Source organism: Heterodontus francisci, chromosome 30 (genome assembly GCF_036365525.1).
Source record: "Heterodontus francisci isolate sHetFra1 chromosome 30, sHetFra1.hap1, whole genome shotgun sequence".
Lineage (NCBI taxonomy): Eukaryota > Metazoa > Chordata > Chondrichthyes > Heterodontiformes > Heterodontidae > Heterodontus > Heterodontus francisci.
This window is the reverse complement of record NC_090400.1, coordinates 42,790,129-42,813,593: the sequence shown is the minus strand read 5'-3', so window position 1 is coordinate 42,813,593 and position 23,465 is coordinate 42,790,129. Positions and strand designations below refer to the sequence as shown.

At 42.6% G+C, this 23,465-nt stretch overlaps 1 protein-coding gene across 1 annotated transcript in view; it reads right to left on the bottom strand.

The window, feature by feature from the left end:
• The window catches only part of ssh2a (slingshot protein phosphatase 2a), a 175,127-nt gene that overhangs the window by 102,810 nt on the left and 48,852 nt on the right, over positions 1-23,465 (bottom strand). Inside the window, exon 2 of the mRNA XM_068010447.1 lies at positions 11,794-11,837. Coding sequence (XP_067866548.1) covers positions 11,794-11,837 — 44 coding nt within the window. The remainder of the gene's footprint in view (positions 1-11,793; positions 11,838-23,465) is intronic.

Here is a 23,465-nt window from a genome sequence, read left to right as displayed (position 1 = left end):
GCCCCTTTCATTTAGTTCTATAACTCTCACTTCCCTTGTTGACCAAAGTTATTTAATTACATAAGTAAAGTCCTTAGCCTTTGCAGGTAAGTATAGATTTTGTATTCGACCAAATAGCTTTCTGAACACCTCCCACTGCTCATCCTGAGCTTTGCATATTAATAGTTCTGCCCAGTCTATTGTAGACATTTTCTGCCTCATCAAAAACCTTGTTTCGTGATTCACCCTTCTCCCCCTCGAACTTAATGTCAAATTCTATCACATTATGGTCACTGTTAGTTCGGTGTTCCTTCACTGTTAGATTGTTGACTAATTCAGAATGGTTACTAAATCTAAGAATGCCTGTTCTCTGCCTTTGGCTTTGCTGACACCTAAGTTAAGTTGCAGATCAGCCATAATCTCCGAAATGGCAAAACAGGCTTGAGGGGCTGAATGGCTGACTCCTGTTCCTAGAATTTGACTAGTAAAGTCAGGACTGAGCAAAGATTTAACCTTGGATTTTGCTTGGCTATACAATTCAGTACTTATGAGGGAGCCTTGGATGGCTGGTTCTTTCCTGCTTTTCCCAGTCAAGCATTTTTTATTCATAAATATATTGTTATATACACTGTCCAGAGCTGTCTCAAAAAAAAGTGACAATTTGAACTTTTCTAAAAGAAAAAAATAAGAGGAACTTGCATGTCGCACCATTCATGACCTCAAATTGTCCCAAAGTATTTTACTGTCAATTAAGTACTTTTGCTGCGTAGTCACTTTCGTAATAAAGGGAAATACAAACAACAGTACAGCACAGGAACAGGCCATTCGGCCCTCCAAGCCTACGCCGATCTTGATGCCTGTCTAAACTAAAACCTTCTGCAAATCCGGGGTCCGTATCCCTCTATTCCCATCCTATTCATGTATGTGTCAAGATGCCTCTTAAACGTCGCTATCGTACCTGCTTCCACCACCTCCCCCGGCAGCATGTTCCAGGCACTCACCACCCTCTGTGTAAAGAATTTGCCTCGCACATCCCCTCTAAACTTTGCCCCTCTCACCTTAAACCTATGTCCCCTAGTAACTGACTCTTCCACCCTGGGAAAAAGCTTCTGACTATCCACTCTGTCCATGCCACTCATAACTTTGTAAACCTCTATCATGTCGCCCCTCCACCTCCGTCGTTGCAGTGAAAACAATCCGAGTTTATCCAACCTCTCCTCATAGCTACTGACCTCCAGACCAGGCAACATCCTGGTAAACCTCTTCTGTACCCTCTCCAAAGCCTCCACGTCCTTCTGGTAGTGTGGCGATCAGAATTGTACGCAATATTCTAAGTGTGGCCTAACTAAGGTTCTGTACAGCTGCAACATGACTTGCCAATTTTTATACTCTATGCCCGACCGATGAAGGCAAGCATGCATATGCCTTCTTGACTATCCTATCCACCTGCGTTGCCACTTTCAGTGACCTGTGGACCTGTACGCCCAGATCTCTCTGCCTGTCAATACTCCTAAGGGTTCTGCCATTTACTGTATACTTCCCACCTCTATTAGATCTTCCAAAATGCATTACCTCACATTTGTCCGGATTAAACTCCATCTGCCATTTCTCCGCCCAAGTCTCCAACCGATCTATATCCTGCTGTATCCTTTGACAATCCTCATCATTATCCGCAACTCCACCAACCTTTGTGTCATCTGCAAACTTACTAATCAGACCAGCTACATTTTCCTCCAAATCATTTATATATACTACAAACAGCAATGGTCCCAGCACTGATCCCTGCGGAACACCACTGGTCACATCCCTCCATTCAGAAAAGCACCCTTCCACTGCTACCCTCTGTCTTCTATGACCGCGCCAGTTCTGTATCCATCTTGCCAGCTCACCTCTGATCCCGTGTGACTTCACCTTTTGTATCAGTCTGCCATGAGATACCTTGTCAAAGGCTTTACTGAAGGCCATGTAAACAGCATCCACTGCCCTTCCTTCATCAATCATTTTCGTCACTTCCTCAAAAAACTCAATCAAGTTAGTGAGACACGACCTCCCCTTCACAAAACCATACTGCCTCTCGCTAATAAGTCCATTTGTTTCCAAATGGGAGTAAATCCTGTCCTGAAGAATCCTCTCCAATAATTTCCCTACCACTGACGTAAGGCTCACCGGCCTGTAATTTCCTGGATTATCCTTGCTACCCTTCTTAAACAAAGGAATAACATTGGCTATTCTCCAGTCCTCTGGGACCTCACCTGTAGCCAATAAGGATACAAAGATTTCTGTCAAGGCCCCAGCAATTTCTTCCCTTGCCTCCCTCAGTATTCTGGGGTAGATCCCATCATGCCCTGGGGACTTATCTACCTTAATGCTTTGCAAGACACCCAACACCACCTCCTTTTTGATAATGAGATGACTGAGACTATCTGCACTCCCTTCCCTAGGCTCATCATCCACCAAGTCCTTCTCTTTGGTGAATACTGATGCAAAGTACTCATTTAGTACCTCGCCCATTTCCTCTGGCTCCACGCATAGATTCCCTCCTCTGTCCTTTCCCTGGTTACCCTCTTGCTCTTTATATACATTTAAAAAGCCTTGGGATTCTCCTTAATCCTGTTTGCCAATGACTTTTCATGAACCCTTTTAGCCCTCCTGACTCCTTGCTTAAGTTCCTACTTTCTTCATATTCCTCAAGGGCTTCGTCTGTTCCCAGCCTTCTAGCCCTTACGAATGTTTCCTTTTTCTCTTTGACTAGGCTCACAATATCCCTCGGTATCCAAGGATCCTGAAACTTGCCAAACTTATCCTTCATCCTCACAGAAACATGCTGGTCCTGGATTCTAATCAGCTGACGATTGAAAGACTCCCACATGTCAGATGTTGATTTACCCTCAAACAGCCACCCCCAATCTAAATTCTTCAGTCCCTGCCTAATATTGTTAGAATTAACCTTCCCCCAATTTAGCACCTTCACCCGAGGACTACTCTTATCCTTATCCACAAGCACCAAAGAGAAGGACTTGGTGGATGAGGAGTCTCGGGAAGGGAGTGTAGATAGTCTGGGTCATGTCATTATCAAAAAGGAGGAGGTGTTGGGCGTCTTGCAAAACATTAAGGTAGATAAGTCCCCAGGGCCTGAGGTAATCTACCCTAGAATACTGAAGGAGGCAAGGGAAGAAATTGCTGGGGCCTTGACAGAAATCTTTGTATTCTCATTGGCTACAGGTGAGATCCCAGAGGACTGGAGAATAGCCAATGTTGTTCCTTTGTTTAAGAAGGGTAGCAAGGATAATCCAGGAAATTATTGGCCGGTGAGCCTTACGTCAGTGGTAGGGAAATTATTAGAGAGGATTCTTCAGGACAGGATTTACTCCCATTTGGAAACAAATGAACCTATTAGCAAGAGGCAGCATGGTTTTGTGAAGGGGAGGTTGTGTCTCACTAACTTGATTGAGTTTTTTGAGGAAGTGACGAAGATGATTGATGAAGGAAGGGCAGTGGATGTTGTCTATATGGACTTCAGTAAAGCATTTGACAAGGTCCCGCATGGCAAATGGTACAAAAGGTGAAGTCACACGGGATCAGAGGTGAGCTGGCAAGATGGATACAGAACTGGCGCGGTCATAGAAGACAGATGGTAGCAGTGGAAGGGTGCTTTTCTGAATGGAGGGCTGTGATTAGTGGTGTTCCGCAGGGATCAGTGCTGGGACCTTTGCTCTTTGTAGTATATATAAATGATTTGGAGGAAAATGTAGCTGGTCTGATTAGTAAGTTTGCGGACGACACAAAGGTTGGTGGAGTTGCGGATAATGATGAGGATTGTCAGAGGATACAGCAGGATATAGATCGGTTGGAGACTTGGGCGGAGAAGTGGCAGATGGAGTTTAATCCGGACAAATGTGAGGTAATGCATTTTGGAAGATCTAATGCAGGTGGGAAGTATACAGTAAATGGCAGAACCCTTAGGAGTATTGACAGGCAGAGAGATCTGGGCGTACAGGTCCACAGGTCACTGAAAGTGGCAACACAGGTGGATAAGGTAGTCAAGAAGGCATACGGCATGCTTGCCTTCATCGGTCGGGGCATAGAGTATAAAAATTGGCAAGTCATGCTGCAGCTGTACAGAACTTTAGTTACGCCACACTTAGAATACTGCGTGCAATTCTGGTCGCCACACTACCAGAAGGACGTGGAGGCTTTGGAGAGGGTACAGAAGAGGTTTACCAGGATGTTGCCTGGTCTGGAGGGCATTAGCTATGAGGAGAGGTTGGATAAACTCAGATTGTTTTCACTGGAACGACGGAGGTGGAGGGGTGACATGATAGAGGTTTACAAAGTTATGAGTGGCATGGACAGAGTGGATAGTCAGAAGCTTTTTCCCAGGGTGGAAGAGTCAGTTACTAGGGGACATAGGTTTAAGGTGAGAGGGGCAAAGTTTAGAGGGGATGTGCGAGGCAAGTTCTTTACACAGAGGGTGGTGAGTGCCTGGAACTTGCTGCCGGGGGAGGTGGTGGAAGCAGATACGATAGCGACGTTTAAGAGGCATCTTGACAAATACATGAATAGGATGGGAATAGAGGGATACGGTCCCCGGAAGTGCAGAAGGTTTTAGTTTAGACAGGCATCAAGATCGGCGCAGGCTTGGAGGGCCGAATGGCCTGTTCCTGTGCTGTACTGTTCTTTGTTCTTTGTACCTTAAAACTTACGGAATTATGGTCACTTCCCGAAATGCTCCCCTACTGAAACTTCGACCACCTGGCTGGGCTCATTCCCCAATACCTGGTCCAGTACGGCTCTTTTCCTAGTTGGACTATCTACATATTGTTTCAAGAAGCCCTCCTGGATGCTCCTTACAAATTCTGCCCCATCCAAGCCCCTAGCACTAAGTGAGTCCCAGTCAATATAGGAGAAGTTAAAATCACCCACAACAACCCTGTTGCTTTTACATCTTTCCAAAATCTGTCTACAGATCTGCTCCTCTATCTCCCGCTGGCTGTTGGGAGGCCTGTAGTAAACAACCAAAATTGTGACTGCACCCTTCCTATTCCTGAGCTCTACCCATATTGCCTCGCTGCATTATCCCTCCGAGGTATCCTCCCGCAGTACAGCTATGATATTCTCCTTAACCAGTAATGCAACTCACCCACTCCTTTTACATCCCCTCTATCCCGCGCGAAGCATCGAAATCCCGGAACGTTTAGCTGCCAATCCTGTCCTTCCCTCAACCAAGTTTCTGTAATAGCAACAACAAAGTTCCAAGTACTAATCCAAGCTCTAAATTCATCTGCCTTACCTGTTATACTTCTCGCATTGAAACAAATGCACTTCAGACCACCAGTCCCGCTGTGCTCAGCAACATCTCCCTGCCTGCTCTTCCTCTCAGTCTTACTGGCCTTATTCACTAGTTCCCCCTCAGTTATTTCACCTGTTGACCTACTGCTATGGTTTCCACCCCCCTGCCACACTAGTTTAAGCCCTCCCGAGTGACGCTAGCAAACCTCGTAGTCAGGATATTTGTGCCCCTCCGGTTTAGATGCAACCCATCCTTCTTGTACAGGTCCCACCTGTCTCAGAAGAGATCCCAATGATCCAGATATCTGAAACCCTCCCTCTTACACCAGTTGTTTAGCCACGTGTTTAGCTGCACTATCTTCCTATTTCTAGCCTCACTGGCACGTGGCACAGGGAGTAATCCTGAGATTACAGTGGCCAAATTGCTGTTTGTGGGACTTCGCTGTGCACAATGAGATAAAGGACCAGAAAATCAGATTTGGTGATGCTGGTAGAGAAATATATGTTGGGCAGAACACCAGAAGAACTCTTTCTTGAAATAATGTTGTGGAACCTTTTAAGTCCATCTGAGACAGTAGGCAGGATCTCTGTTTAACGTCTCATCTGAAGAGACAGCATTATGTACCTTGTTGGCAAAGAAGCGAAATTTAGATTTCTAAACAAGTCCATCAGTGGGCAAATAAAACTAGGTTTAATGATTTATATATTTCAAGATAAATCCTTTGGCAACCAACCCAGTATCATATTCAATAAAGATCTGACCTACTAAATAAAGAGAAATTTATGACCATTTTATGGGCTAACTGTGTATTTTTCTTTCTCTTTAGATCCTATAAATGCAAAACACTAGCTGGGCTACAGCTATATCATTCTCTAATCGGGTGTCGGGAAGTACAAAGTATAGTCATGTGACTCAGCCACCCATTTTCCCTCCTTGTGGGGAAATCTTTTCCCCGTACTTGATGGCTAAATTGTGAGATATTATGGGATCTTTTCAAATGGGAACACATTTTAAAGCCTTACAAATGAAAAACATGCTTCCCTGAATTTTTGTCTGTTGTCATGCAATGAAAGAATGCTGATAAATCAATTTTATTTTTACACAAAATACAATGGAATGGTATAGATTTTATATTTAATAGATTTTAAATGCAATCCAAGTCGAGAAAAAGGGAATATTTAAAACAATTTTAAGTGACTGAACAAGGAACTTCCCCGCCCCAACAAAACCTACTGCCTTTCCACTCTCTTCCATTTTCTCTCCCTTATGGGTGTCACTCATCTCATAGCAACCCATTCTATTCAGACAGGAAGATAGTAAAGAATGCATCACAGACTTTCCAAACATTCAAACCACTGGTTCACTAGCAGAAATCAGAGAGCAAGTTGCTTGAGGTTGCTCTGATCATATTAACTGCATATAGAATATGAAAATGCAAGGTTACTTCTTACTTTACATTTCATTACATGTTATATTTAAATCAAAAGAAACAATCGTTCAACTGGAAGTTTCAAAGAAATCAAATGAAATGCATGAAATTTGGTCATCAGGACAGTAGCCTTGTTTTGTGTCTAAACCAAAAGTAATGCCAATTAGCACATTTCAAAATAACAGGGTGTAAGAATGCGTTTTCCTTAGAAAACACTTCTACATTCATATTACCCATCATACAAAAGCCCAATGAACATATAGATCAATAACTGAATTATCTAAACTGTAATCTTGCATAATTTCTTTGAGCACTCACAGTTCTATCCAGTTACGTGCTATGACCTGTCTTTGACTTTGAATAAATGGACAATTAGAGCTTTCCATAAAGTCAGAGTGATCATTAATTTTCAATTTTTAAACCAACCCTCGCTAGGGAGAAGCCACATAAACCCTGTTAAAAGTATTTTTCCCATTCTGGCTTACCTACTGGAAGGCAACCTATGCCCAAGTCCAACAATGGTGCTGCTAACTTGCTGCTGGAAAATGAGCAAGAGCTTCCTGGAGTGATTCGCGTATTTGTTTTCTTCCCTTCACTTCTCTCAAAACTTGCCCAGAATGATTAGTAACTCACAGTACAAGATTCTTCATGGCATGTACCTGTCCTTACTACTTGATGACACATAGTAGTCCAATGGACGTTACTGCATCAAATCATCCGATATCCATGCCATGATCAAGACAGTAGACATGTGTCTTGTTAATTGGTCTTTGTGCCATCCCACAAGGACTTGTGGTGCAAACTAGGGGCATAGGATAGCTTGTGATCTGATTTCTTCCCCTTCTAGTAGGTGAATTACTGATTTCTGTTCATCCCCACTGAAACAAAAAGTTCTTCCTCTCCCTGTCTTTCAAATAGGCCACAATTCATCCTGTGGGGAACTGTGGGCATCACCAAACGTCCTACAACTCAAGGGCACAGAACCTAATAGCCCTTTGTTTTGCCCCACCCTGCAAACTTCATTCACTTTTCAAGTTAAAGTTATCACCTCTGCATCAAACTGCTTTTAAATAGTTTAAAACACTGAAGTTACTGCCAAGCAAAAGGCCTGTCATTTAAAGTGTCAATTTATCTTCTTTTTTTAAATCTTCATGGAAAAACTTATCAAAATACTATAAAGTAAGTTTGCCAACTATAGAACTGTAAAGCAGATAGCATCCCATTAGCTGTAATTCATTTACGGTAAAACACAATGCTCCATTTATTTAATGTTGCATAATTATAAAAGAATGCCTCAGTTGCAACACAAAAAGGCCTTGGTTAGATGCAATCTTTCCAGTAAATGTACAGTACAAGTACAGATGAAATTATTCAAAGAATACAATTTTAAAACAAAAGGCATCAAAATGTGGGAGTGAAATATTTCTATATTTTGTCTATTCTGATGTCAATTTTCTCCCAGAGTTCATTGTGGATAAAAGCCGAATTTGCAGAAATAAATTATATTACATTAGTGAATATTTGTGGCAGCGTTCAGTGAATTGGTAGATACATTGCTTTATAAGCACTAGCGATAATCCTTTATGCTTCAAGCACAACTAGAAGGAAAATTCTGCAGAACAGATTCCATGCCTCCAAATTTCTGCTTCACACTTTATAACCTGCTCACAAAAGGTATCCCCCTCTCTTCAGTCACAATCTTAGGAATAAATCGGGCAGGTGTGGGGAAATTTAACCCCTCACCTGACAGAAACTGGGCTGGGGGCAGTTAAAATGGAGCAGAGAGCACTAGCTTCTCTCCCCAATCTGGCCAACTGCAATTTTAAACTACAGGCAGCAAAAACACCCGCCAAAAGCCTCCAGGGTCCTTTGATAAATATGCAGAGTAATGTCAAACTTTGCCCACAGTTCCTCCTGTCCCAGCCCTGTATTTGCATCTTTCTTTAGTTTTTTCTCCTTTCTCCCTTCATGCCCTCTCTTAGCTAATCTTGTCCATGTGATCCACTTCCTGCTCTCAACTCTTTCCCCACTAAACTACTGACCACCACACTTCCCTTGCTATCTCTTACATTAGCTGCTCTTGTTAATACTTCTCTCCCTTCAATTACTGTCCCCCTCCCCTTCAAATCTGTCGTCATAAACTCCTCTTTTCAAGGAACTGACCTATGACCTCTCTGTCATTGCAAATTACCAGTCCATCTCCAATTTCCCTTTCCTCTTCAAAGTCCGTGAATCTATTCCCATACTTCCTGCAACTCCATATTTGAATCCCTCCAATTAGTTTTCCGCTCCAGCCACTGTACTGAAACGGCGCTTAAAGTCACAAATGGCATCCTGCAAGCTGTCCTTTAAAGAAATCTGAAAACATGTCAGATTCCACATTTATGCTGGTGACACCCAACTTTGCAACACTATCAACTCTCTTGACCCCCTCCACTGTCTCAGATTTGTCACACTACTTGTCTGGCATACAGTACTGAATGAGTAGAAATTTCCTCAAAGTAAAAATTGGGAAGGCCAAAGCCTCTGTCTTCAGCCCCCGCCACAAACGTCTTCCCCCAGCCACCAATTCCTTTACCCTCCCTGGTAAGTCTGAGGCTGAACCAGACCACTTGTGACCTTGGGTATCACAGCTGACCCTGAGATGAGCTTCAATCACATATCCGTTCCATCATCAAGACCGCCTACTTCCACCTCCATAATATTGCCTGACTCTGCCCCTGTCTTAGTTCATCTGCCGTTCAAACCTTAATCCATACTTTTGTTATCTCTAGACATGCTCTTCTGAATGGCCTTTCATCTTTCATCCTAGATAAACTTGAGTTTATCCAAAAAGGTGCTGCCCATATCCTAACTCTCACCAAGTTCTGTTCACCCATCACCCTTGTGCTCACTGACCTACACTGGCTCCTGGTTTGGCAATGCCTTAATTTTAAAATTCTCATCCTAGTTTTCAAAATCCGTAGCTCTGTAATCTCCTCCAGCTCTACAACCCTCCGATAAATTTGCATTGCTCCAATTCTGGCCTCTTGCACATCCCTGAAATTCATCGCTCCACTATTAGTGGCTGTGTCTTCAGCTGCCTAGGACCTGAGCTCTGGAATTCCCTCTCTAAAAATCTGAAAGATTGAGGGCCCCCTTAAAACCAACCTCTCTGGTCATCTGTGCTAATATCTGCTTAATGTTTATTTATTTATTTTTATTTATTTAGAGATACAGCACTGAAACAGGCCTTTCGGCCCACTGAGTCTGTGCCGACCAACAACCACCCATTTATACTAACCCTACATTAATCCCATATTCTCTACCACATCCCCACCATTCTCCTACCACTTACCTACACTAGGGGCAATTTACAATGGCCAATTTACCTATCAACCTGCAAGTCTTTTGGAGGTGGGAGGAAACCGGAGCACCAGGCGGAAACCCATGCAGACACAGGGAGAACTTGCAAACTCCGCACAGGCAGTACCCAGAACTGAACCCGGGTCGCTGGAGCTGTGAGGCTGCGGTGCTAACCACTGCGTCACTGTGCCGCCCGTTGTTGTTCAGTGTCAAATGTTGTTTGATAATGCTCCCGTGAAGTGCCTTGGGACATTTCACGATGTTAAAGGTGCTATAAAAATACAAGCTGTTGTTGAATGCAATATTAACCCGGAGGTCTGAGTGGGTAGCAGTGGTGACTTCCCCACCAATCCAAAGTTGACTTGAAGTGGGTCAGGGAGAAAAGAACATAATCAACCATATAACCAATATTTGAGCCACTTTAGCCCCCGTTACTTGGCTAATCGCTCCACCAGAATCAGCCTTGTGCTTTCTAAGATGATGCCTTTGGGCAACATCTAGAGAATTATGCTTAGGGCAGGATTGACAGCAATGTTGTCCAGTACATCTAGCACTGAGAAGTCCACCATGATGCTTACTATCATGGTGTCAATTACCAGAGAAGCCTCCAAACGAATTAATGGCCCTTGCCAGTGGTCATCCCTTTCATTGTGGCTTTCTTCTCTAACAAAAACTTGCATGTATCTGGGCACCACCTGGTGGTTGTGGACTACAAACTGAAGTGTACAGTCAATGTGGATCATGTGTTGAAGCTACTGGTGCCAGATTACACCCCAGTAGCAGTTCCTCCTCCTGTTGCAAGTCTGCTCTCTTCCTTGTCTATGTTATAAAGTATGAAGAAACCAGGCTTGACATATCTATTTTCTCACATTCCAAGTGTGGCACCAAGATTAAGATTGAACATTATGTCTAGTTAAAATCATGCAGTAAAGATTAATATTTCACAAAAAACAGGTATTGTATATTCATTCTTGGGATGTGAGCGTTGCTAGCAAGGCCAGCATTTATTGCCCTAATCGCCCTTAAGGAGGAGCTGGTGAGCTGCCGTCCATCTGGTGCAGGCAATTTGAATTTTCTGTAGCAGTTTGATACAGCTGAGTTGCTTACTAGGCCATTCAGAGAGCAGTTAAGAGTCAACCAAAAAAGCAATTATATGGATGTCATGGGTGTGATGGCATTCTTAAACTTTTAATAGGAAATGAACTGACAAAAAAAAGGAACCAATTTTGATGTAGTTTTACATACCAACTATGATGGGGAAAAAAAACAATCCTTCACCTCTACTCATGTCTTACAATTCTGATATCAACCTTCTTACATTCGCTATATATAGAGCCTTAGAGAGAGTTTTTTAAAATATATATGTTAAAAACACAAGATAAATGCAAGTTGCTTATAGCTCAATGGATACTGTCCTGGTTCTTAGAGTTAAGAATTAACAAGATTTAAACTGTCACAAAATATTTACTTTATTAAAATGATTCTTGTGCTTTAGTGCTATTCAGTACTTTGAGGATATCTTCTGGATAAGGTGCAAAAATTACACTTTAGCCACAGCGAGGAGCACTTGTGTCTGATTCACAGGCTCCGAGAATTAATCTAAAGGTGCTGAAATTGTATTTCTACAAGGATGTTACCCATTTCTGAAAATATCAAGATGCTTTTAAAGCAAATTTTATGCACTTTATTTTTATGCAAAAGTTCATGAATCAGAGATTGGTAACAAAAAACATGAAGTGCCAACTCTTACCTGCGTGGTTGGGATCTGCGTTCTTCTTCTACACTATCAGCCTCCTGCAAGATTTTAAAAAGAGAAAAAAAATTAATTATTTTTTAAATCCCCACAAAGGACTTACGTGTGCAATAATGAGACTCAACAGTTTAAATAGTTCCCTTCCTGGGCTGAGAGGTTGATTGTCATCACATTAATAATGAACAATTCCCACCAACTATTGGAAAAAATACAGAGCATCAAATTTGGAGAGGAATTACAGGGAGGTGCAAAAAAAGTATAGAATAGTGATAATGGGAGGCTTTACTTATCCTAATATAGACTGGGACAGTAATAGTATAAAAGGGAAGAGAGGGGCAAAAAAAGAGTTCCTGAAGTGTATTCAGAAGAATTTTTTTGATCAGTCTGTTTCCAGCCCAAAAAGGAAGGAGGCATTGCTGGATCTGGTTCTGGGGAATGAGATGGGTCAAGTGGATAAGTGTCAGTAGGGGAACTTTTAGGGAACAGTAATCATAGTATCATAAGATTTAGCTAAGCTATGGAAAAGGACAAGGAATAATCTAGAATTAAAAAAATTTAATTGAAGGAGAGTCAATTTCAGTGTGGTGAGAACAGATCTGTCCCAGGTAAATTAGAATCAAAGATTGGCAGGCAGAGGAGATGGTTTGGGCATAGTCAAGATCAAGGGTTGCTAATTTTTTCTTTAGCGAGAGCTACTTCTGATAAAGGAAAAATATAGCAAGCTACATCCCTCCCACTCGCTCTGCCCCCCCTTTCGCGCCGCTCACTCGTCCCGTTGTGACGTCAGTACGTGGCGGCGTTAGTGTGCGCAATGATGTCAGAATGCACATGTACGGATTAGTGATGTCAGGATGCACATGTATGGATTAATGCCACAGGCTCACGTGGGCAATCATACTGCATTGTCAGGAGCTTTATGCAAGCTACTCAAAAGCCGACGCGAGCTACCAGTAGCTCCCTGCATGATGGAAGAGATAGAGGGCAAGAGGAAGCATAAAAGGGCTGCATAGTAAGAGATGGGCTGGGGCCGATTAGTGATCAAAAAGGGAATCTACACATGGAGGCAGAGAGTGTGGCTGAGGTACCAAATGAGTATTTTACATCTGTCTTTACAAAGGAAGATGCTGCCAAAGGTCATAGCGAAAGAGGAGGTAGTTGAGATACTGGATAGGTTAAAAATTGATAAAGAGGAGATATTAGAAAGGCTGGCTGTACTTAAAGTTGAAAAGTCACCAGGACCAAATAGGATGCATCTGAGGATGCTGATGGAAGCAAGGGTGGAAATTGCAGAGGCACTGGCTGTAATCTTCCAATCCTCCTTAGATATGGGAGATACGGGAGTGCTGCCAGAGGACTGAACAATTGCAAATGATATACCCTTGTTCAAAAAAAGGGTGTAGGCTTAAACCTAGCAACTACAGGCCAGTCAGTTTAACCTCAATGGTGGGAAAGCTTTTAGAAACGATAATCCAGGACAAAATAAACAGACAGTCATTGGGACAAGTATGCATTAATTAAGTATGCAGCATGGATTTGTGAAAGGCAAATCATGTTTTAATTAACTTGATTGAGTTTTTTGATGAGATAACAGGGAGGGTTGATGAGGGTAATGTGGCTGATGTGGCGTACATAGACTTCCAAAGCGTGTTTGATAAAGTACCACATAATAGGCTTGCCAGCAAAGTTGAACCCCCTGGAATAAAAGGTGCAGTGACAGCATGAATACAAAGTTGGCTGAGTGCCAGAAAACACAGTAGTGGTGAACAGTTGTTTTATGGGCTGGAGGAAGGCAAACAGGGGGGGTTCCCCGGGGTCAGTATCCAGGATAAGCACCAACATGTTGCACCACAGACATTTGACAAAATTATTGACCAACCATGGACATGGGGCAATTTATCTGTATATTAAATGTATAGCCAACCTTATGCCATCAAAAACAGTCTGATTTAAAACATTTCTCCCGATAAATAAAGTGGCTAAGCACACCAATATCAATGGAAAGCAACATAACTGTATTAACTAGCTGGCAAGCAAAATAGTATGCAATGCAAATTACTTTTTTGACAGAATAGAGCTAGCTATATGTGCTAATGTTGTGTTAATGATTTAGCTAACTGGCTACATGCTAAGTGATAAAAACCAGGACAGTGAGGAGTAAGTCTCTTTTGCAAGCTGAGTTGATAGATCTTTTTTTTTTTCGAATTCAATGCCATGTATTTTCACGGATAGGAAAAAAAAGCAGGATAAACGTGAACATAGAATTAGAATTCACAGCTGCCTCCCGAGTCTCTCCCGGTCACTGAAGAAACTTAATGCACGTTAGACTTCATAAGTGTGTTCAAGTTCAAAAATTGAAGACGATATCACTGGGTAGATTGATGTCCCTCACAGAGTCTAACACCAGAACCTGCACAATAGCACTGCAGTCTTTATGAAATGGATCATTTACTCAATTTCCCGACCTCCTCCTTTCTAATATGTTAAACCAGTATTTTTGGGGAGTTTCTAGTTTGTTTTGGATGGAGGTTTTTTTTTTAAACTAAAGAAATTTTCACTTTATTTTTATCTTTTTACCAGTAGCTCTGGATCACTTGCTCTCCCTTTTTCCAGCAGGTTCTCTCTCACACACAGCACCAACCTGTGCTGTGTCACAATGGTTCCTCCCTCTCTTCCCCCAGACCCCTTTATAACTAAGCTAAGTTTACTTTAAAGTTTTGGGGTTTAATGTTCACAGAATCACAGAATAATGCAGTGCAGTAGGGGCCCTTCGGCCCATCGAGTCTGCACCGATGCATTAAAGACACCTGAACGGTCTACCTAATCCCATTTGCCAGCACTTGGCCCACAGCCTTGAATGTTATGACGTGCCAAGTGCTCATCCAGGTACTTTTTAAAAGGACGTGAGGCAACCCGCCTCCACCACCCTCCCAGGCAGTGCATTCCAGACCGTCACCACCCTCTGGGTAAAAAAGTTCTTCCTCAAAGTTTATTAAACCTCAGTTGCTCCAAAGGAGCTAGAAAATTGGCGGCCATTAACCCAGGCCTGTCACTCGGCGAAGCCTCGCAGCTGCTGCCCTGCTCTGTGCAAATGTGGGACCGGTAACATCCTATTGGGGGTGTTTAAAGCCTACACCGAGTGTTTATGAAGTCTCCTCGCCCTCCTGCCTGCTCCATTCCTCTCCTGCGCTCAGCAGTTTCTCACCCACTGCAAATCCGACACGACTGCCTCCGTTCCGCTCCAGCACCCGCACTGTGCATGCTCCAGTCACAGCCGGCAAGCTGACCCACCTGGAGAGGTGGGTGCTGCCAATGCTTTGATGACTTTTACTCCTGGTAATTTTAAATGTCTTGCTCCAAGCTTTTAAACTTGTATTTTAAAATAACCTAGTCACAGGTGCCAGGCAATGACCATCTCCAATAAAAGAGAATCTAACCATCTCCCCATGACATTCAATGGCATTACGATCGCTGAATCCCCACTATCAATATCCTTGGGGTTACCATTGACCAGAAACTGAACTGGAGTAGCCATATAAATAGTGGTAAAACAGCCAGTCAGAGGCTAGGAATCCTGTGGCGAATAACTCACCTCCTGACTCCCCAAAGCCTGGCCACCATCTACAAAGCACAAATCCGGATTGTGATGGAACACTCTCCACTTGCCTGGATGGGTGCAGCTCCAACAACACTCAAGAAGCTCGACACCATCCAGGCCCGCTTGATTGGCACTCCAACCACATACATTCACTCCCTCCACCACGAATGCACAGCGGTAGCAGTGTGTACCATCTACAAGATGCACTGCAGCAATGCACCAAGGCTCCTTAGACAGCACCTTCCAAACCCACCTAGAAGGACAAAGACAGCAGATGCATGGGAACACCACCACCTGCAAGTTCCCCTCCAAGCCACACACCATCCTGACCTGGAACTATATTGCAGTTCCTTCACTGTCGTTGGGTCAAAATCCTGGAACGTCCTTCCTGAAAGCACTGTAAGTGTACCTACCCCACACGGACTGCAGCAGTTCAAGAAGGCAGCTCACCACCACCTTCTCAAGGGCAATTGGGGATGGGCAATAAATGCTATCCCAGCCAGCGACACATACATCCCATGATCGAATAAAAAAAAAATTACCACAGATCTCAAAATTTTTACCATGGACACTGGTGTTCGTGTACGGACATGTTGCTGACCTCTGGTCAGTACCAGGACCACTGCTTGTCCTGATATATATTAATTCACAATATAAAGGCACAATTTCAAAATTTTCAGATGACACAAAACTTGGAAGTATTGTGAAAATTGAGGCAGATGGTGATGGACGTCAAGAGGACATAGACAGGGCTGGTGGAATAGGCAGGCACCTAGCAGATGAAATTTATTGCAGAGAAGTGTAAAGTTATTCATTTTGATAGGAAAAACCGAGAGAGGCAATATAAAAAAGGATTACAATTCTAAAGGGTGTACAGAAACAGAGACACCCAGGGGTGTATGTGCACAAATCGTTAAAAGGTGACTAGGCCAGTTGAGAAAGTGGTTAAACAGGATCCTGGCCTTTATAAACAGCGATATAGGGCTGAATTTTACCCCGCCCCAGCAGGTCGTGGGGGCCACGTAAAATTGAGCAGGAGGCCTGCCCGCCCGAGGCCAATCAAGGCCCTTAAGTGGCCATTTAAGGGCCCTCACACACCTCCGTGGGTATTTTACCCATGGCAGGTGGGCATGCTGGGGACGCAAAAGCTACCCAGCAATAGCTGCCAGTCTTTCCACGCGCCGGGTGGGTGGGTGGGTGCCATCGCAGTCAGGCACAGGGTGCCCACTTGAGGGCTGCTCCCGCCTCCCAACCCACCCCCGGGACCCAAGAAACCCCCCCAAATGACCACTCCAGCCTCACCAGGGAAGGACCGATCTGACATGTGAGGCATGTCCAACTTACCTTAGCTCCTGGCTCCATCTGGTCAGCAGTCCCAGCAGTGGCCACTGCTCCCGATGGCACTGCTGGAACTAAGAGCTGCCAGCCCGCTGATTGGCCAGCAGCTCAATAAGGTGGGACTTCCTAGCTCAAGCAGGTGGAAGTCCCGCCTCAGAACAATTAAAGCCTAGAGACCCGTAAAATGCGGGACGGATCCCCGGGCTAGGCGTAAGTGGGTTCGCCACCAACTTTTACGTCAGTGGCGAATTCCCATCCGCTTAAGGTAAAATCCAGCCCAGAGAGTAAAAAAGTAAGGAAGTTATGATGAACCTTTATAAAACACTGGTTCAACCTCAACTGGAATAGTGTGTCCAATTCTGGGAGGATGCAAAGGCTTTAGAGAGGGTGCAGAAAAGATTCACATGAATGAAGTCCCTGATCCCTAGAACCATTTAAGAGGGCATATTGGAGAAGTGTGGTTGTTTTCCATGCTGAAGTGAAGGCTGAGGGGAGATTTGATAGGGATGTTCAATATCATGAGGGATCTGGACAGAGTAGGTAAAGAGAAACTCTTTCCATTGGTAGAAAGGTCAAAGAACCAGAGGACACTGATGTCAGGCGATCGGCAAAAGAACCAACAGCGATATGAGGAAAAACTTTTTTTTTTTAAAAACACAGCAACTGGTTAGCATCTGGAATGCACTGGCTGAGATTGTGGTAGAGGTAGATTCAATCGTGGCTTTGAAATGGAAACTGGATAAGCACCTGAAGAGAAACAATTTGCAGGGTTACTAGGAGAGGGCCAGGTAAGTGGGATTAGCTAAATTGTCCCTGCAGAGAGTTGGGCACGACAGGCTGAATGGCCACCTTCTGTGCTCTAACCATTCTATGATTCTATAAAAAGATACTTGCGCTGTTGAGTATCACAGCCATAACTTTCGGTGGCGTATTTAATGGGTAAAAGCAGCAACTTCACAAAATTCATGGGATGGTGGAGAGCGAGGCACCATTTTCACAAAGCTAATGACATAATAGTGCAATCTGTCCACCAACTTGTAATTCATATGGTCTCTCTTCCATACCACAAGTTGCTGCAGAATTTATACATTAATATCAGAGAGCACCATTAAACTTGCTGTTAATCTGGCAACAAATTCTGGGCAAATGTCATCTGATCACAGATGTGCAGGGAAACCGTAAGAGCAACTTCTGGAGAACAGTATTGGCTGCCTGGCCCTGTTGAGCAGTAGAACCATGTTAAAATACTTTGCAAAACACACTCAACCAGAAAAAGGATCACAACCCCCACCCCACTGGCACTTGAATGAATAAGAGCCTGAACCTCTCTCCCAACTTAGTAACTAATTCAGTACAAACCAGGGACCAAAAAAAGCAAACTGGATTTCCCTTGTCTGTATGGTTCGTTACCAGACAGTGCAACTGCCTGTTAGACCTTTAGTGTTCAACTTAGTTCATTTTGATTGAAAGGCTATGATCACCATGGTGACAATCATTTGTCAGGGGAGTACTCCAAAAGCACATAAGCCCTGTAACAGAAACATTATGCTTAGGAGTTACAAGATTAGATTTGATTTTCCCATTCAGTGAAAACAGGGGAAGTAGGAGAAGTAAAATGAAAACTGCCAAGAGAAGACAAAAAAAAAAAATTAGACCCTTCTGGTCTGTGTGGCCTAGTATATATTTATTCACTGAATAATTAATGCAGCAGATTAGTTTGTCTTTGGCATATCTAATTTTTATATCTTCATTACAAACTGGCGAGGACCGGCAAAATGGTTCAATTTCATCAATGCAATGAGTTACCAGGCAAGAGCAGAGGAAATGTTTTTAATGACAAGGCTCTACTACAACTCCTTAAATATCCATTTCTTATCAATAGATGCAATAGGATGACAAATGTTAAGCAATAGAAATAGAACCATGTTAAAATGCTCCACAATCTTTTAACTGTGCGTTTAGAAACTCCTGATTTTTCATACCACAATCTAGTACTTCCCAACACCATCCTACACCCACTGACAAACAATTCCCAAACCCCCCCAATCTCCAGCTTCCCTATCTTTCATCATCCCAGTCCAGCTGAGAAGCAACTCATCACAACTGCTATCCCCTTTCCCCTTTCAGGAAAAATTCATATATTTTTCTCCGGCATCTATAATCCTATTCCTTCCTGCCACTAGCTCATTCCACCAATGAAGAAAATCGCTTCTAGCTGATTGCAGCCCCCATCCACCAAGAAAAATCTACCAGGTTCCTGTGCCATCCAATCTTTCCTCATCCACCATTTCTCCTCCACTTAAAACCATCCTCCATTCACCCGTTCCCTCCTCTCCCAATCTCTCAGTGAAGAAATTGGACCCTAGCACTCTTTCTTCCTGAAGAAAAATCAGCCAGTGCCTCCCAATCCTTCTCTATTCTCAACTGCTCCTTCTCTTTCCTGGTCTCCTCCTCTCCTCTTCCCACTCGCTCTCCCTTATCTGGATCCAGTTGTCCCCAGCCTAACACCACCTAACCTAAATGTTGCACTTGGTCTCGACTTTCTGTATGTAGTACCATCGGACAGATCAAGTAAAATAAATGAATGTACAAGAATCTGAAAGCTTCAACATACAAAGTATACATCAGTTCCAATTGACATACCACTAGAGGGCAGCAACAGAAGCAATATATTTTCCAGTCCCTTCGTTGAAACAGACTTGTGTTTCAAAGCATGTTGTCATATATCTCAAACAGAACAAGATGTTTTAAAACAGAAGGCGGCCTCTGGCTCATCCTGCTTGTAACCAGCACTATCTCTGCATTGAAGCCATCTATTCTAATCCACATGTCCATAAAATATTCTTCTTCAAGTGTGTGTCCAATTCCTTTATAACCATTATAAGACTATTAAAGTTGAGCCAATTTCTATTGCAGTGCAAATTCTAACAACCCTTTGCATGAAGAAGCATTTCTTCCAACATCTCCCTTTATCCTTCTAGTTTGGATTTTAAGTTAACACCTCCCGTTACCTTCATCAGCTAGTGGATATAATCTCTCATTTAAATATTTATATAAATGAATGAAACATATTTTTAAAATTCAGTGTGTGAAACAAACATGCAGCCATTTGGTCACAGAATATCTCGCAAACAGCAATGAGATGCATGACCAAATAATCTGTTTTTGGTGGCATTAGTTGAGGAATGAATATTGTTCAAGATAGCAGGAGCACTTCCTGTTACACACAAAACTAATTGATCCAGGATCTTCCTCATTCACTGTTCATTTTACAGTGCCTCTGAAATCTCCACTCTCCTTCCATTTTTGAGCCCAACAGAGCTAACTGCACTCACCTATCTCATTTGGTGTAGTTTCAACTGCAGCCCCCACCTCCCCCCCCCAACTCTTTACTGAATCCTGACAATTTTTGGAAATACACACAGCCCAAAACATGAGAGAGAGTATTTATCTGCAACATGTATTTCTGTAAAGGACAATTACAATTGTAGGGGAATTCATCAGATAAGGTCAGGATTAGACTCACCTATGTTCACTTGTGCACATTAACTAGAGTGGTTCATTTCATTGGGAGTACCATTGGCAACCTTGGTCATTTATTACCCCGTACCCCCCCCACCCCACCCCCCATCTTCCAGAGACTAAATTGCTGCCCCAACTGAGAAACGAATTCAGTACAAACCAGAGATCAAAACTGGGATTTCCCAGGTTTGTATGGTTCGTTACCAGAGGCGAGTGGGCAACCGGAAGTGCTAAGCTTAGTTCATTTGGATTGCCATGTGGCATTTCAATCACTTGTCAAAGAGATACTCCTACAGCATGAGCTCTGTAATAAAAATATTATGGTTAGGAGTTACAAGATTGGATTTGCTTGAAAACAGGGGGAGTCAGAGAAATGTAAATTGTTGAGAAGAGACAGCAACAATAATAATCTAGAGCCTTCTGGCCTAGTACACAATACATTTATCCACTCAATAATTAATTCAGATTAGTTTCTCTTTGACATATCTAATTTTTTTACTTCATTATTACAAACTGGTGGGAACTGGCAAAATGGTCCATTTCATCAATGCAATTGATCACCAGGCAGGAGCAGAGGAAATGTTTGTAATGGCAAGGCTCCACTGCAGTTCCTTAAGTATACATTCATTACTAATAGATACAAGAGGTTGAGAATTTTTAATTTAATGCATTGAAATGGCAGTTGGGTGAGCAGGATTTAAATGAAGGTTAGGATATGGGCAGCAGAATTTTGCACGAGCTCAAGTTTATTGAGAATGAGTTCTGATGAAAGGTCATCGACCTGAAATGTTAACTCTCTTTCTCTCCACAGATGCTGCCTAACCTGATTATTTCCAGCATTTTCTTTTTTTTAAATTTCTTTTCAATCATTACTCAGTATTGTGATAAGCTTGCCAACAATCACTGTAGCACTTTTTCACCCAGTAATTCTGGATTTTAACCATAACTTCCAATGCATATATTGCACTTGCACGATGCAGTTAGAACTGTAATATTGATGGATGAAAAATTCAATAAAAGTTGTACAGGTACTATTTTCAGTTTGCAACAATAAGCACATAGCGAGGCCTATCTCAAGAAACTCTTCCTCCCATTAAAAACATTGAAGCTTAGTGATGCTTTTGTAACACAAAGCATATATCAGAACGTGTCAATCTAAATGCTGTCCAAGAAGCTCTGAGGTAATAATTAGGACTATTGTGATGTGCCGTCAAGTGTGCAACAGTGGTATGATAATTAGATTTTTTTTTAAATACAATTGCATTAACATGCAGTTTTCCAAAATTTCTTTTCCAAATATAAATTCTTTTTCAAAATGCCCCAGTTGAATATTAATAAACTGCTGTATACAGAAGAACTGAAGGGGTGCAGCCAAACCTTCTTTTTTCAGTAAATTCAAAATTCTAGGGACAGACGGGTTCTATTCATTATAAAATAATCACATCACTTGTGAAAGAACATGCATCACGCTCAGGTCAACATTCCTCCTCAGTATATCCAGAACAAAAGAAAATTCTTCAACATGGCAATTCTTTTCTGACAAACACAAAATACCCTTTGCTCAGTCCCTGAGGTATTGCTTGTCATTTTGGATCATTATAGTTATCAAGGCACCAGCTGGCTTACATTGTCGGTAAACCTGCATATTACGAATTACTTAACATATCAAACAACTAGAAGTGTAAAATAATTTTAATCATATGTAGCACCACAAATAGGCTTAAGCTTTACTCAAATCAATTGAAAAGAACACAAAATAAATTAGGTCAAGTTGTGGCAACAGAATTGTATGAAATTTAATTAAATCACAGTATATAAATGAAAGCTAATTTTATTAAAAACAGTGGCATCATTTTAAGTGACATTCAAGTATTTTTTTAATTTGTCAATTTTCTTCCTTCCTGTCCTGACTTTGACGTGCAGGGGTTCCCGACTCTTTCTGGTATCTCTCTCAAGTGGCGATTACTCGTGTAGACCTTGAAAGCGATTGCTGCAGTTTATTGAAACACAGGAGGCATTAAGTCCAATTGTGATTCTTTCCTCACCTGAGAGCCACACTAATGCCCTAACTCAAGGGTTTTGTGATTAACTGTGGCAACATTATCACCAATGCTCCCGAGATCAATTAACTCAGAACACACAGGGGTTCAAATTCATGCATTACTCAATCCCATCTCTGCAATCTCTTGCAGTTCTATATTCCATTCTCCATACCACCACTCTGGACCTTTGCACCTTCCCCACACGACTGGCAAATGTGTAGTCAGCTGCTCTCTGGAATTCCCTCTCCAACCTTTTCTGTTGCACCACATTCCTCTGAAAACATCTTTGTTTCTCCACTTTCTTCCCCTCCTTTAAAAACCTTCTCAAAATCTATATATTTGACCAATCCGTTGGCCTCCCTCCCAACTGCTTCATTCCTGGCTCAGCATCCATCTTGTTTACATTTAACTGTGAAGAACATTGGGACTTTTTTCTAAACAAGAAAGGGATTATACAAATCAAAGTGGCTGTAACCACAGTGAGATAATATCTCTGCTTCTCTTTCCACAGATGCTGCCAGACCTGCTGAGTGAATCCAGCATTTCTTGTTTTTGTGTGAGATAATATCATTGTCATTTAAACCACAAAAGCGAAACTCTCAAGCTATCTTCTATAAACCTCAGCTCCTAAGCATCTTGTCCTCTGCTCCAACGCGGACAGCCTCATTTGGCCATAACATTCTGCCCTCTGGACCTCCCTCTGCCATACACCACACCTCTTGCAATCAAAACCTTTTGCTTCAAGTAGTGTTTCTGGTCCACACACTAATTTTGATCTTTTCCCATCTTGCTTGGGATTTACATTTCATTATTGCTATAGAGGCATCTTCAAGGAGCACTTTAGTTTAGTTTAGTTTAGAAATACAGCACTGAAACAGGCCCTTCGGCCCACCAAGTCTGTGCCGACCATCAACCACCCATTTATACTAATCCTACACTAATTCCATATTCCTACCACATCTCCACCTATCCCTATATTTTCCCTACCACCTACCTATACTAGGGGCAATTTCTAATGGCCAATTTACCTTTCAACCTGCAAGTCTTTGGCATGTGGGAGGAAACCGGAGCACCCGGAGGAAACCCACGCAGACACAGGGAGAACTTGCAAACTCCACACAGGCAGTACCCGGAATTGAACCCGGGTCGCTGGAGCTGTGAGGCTGCGGTGC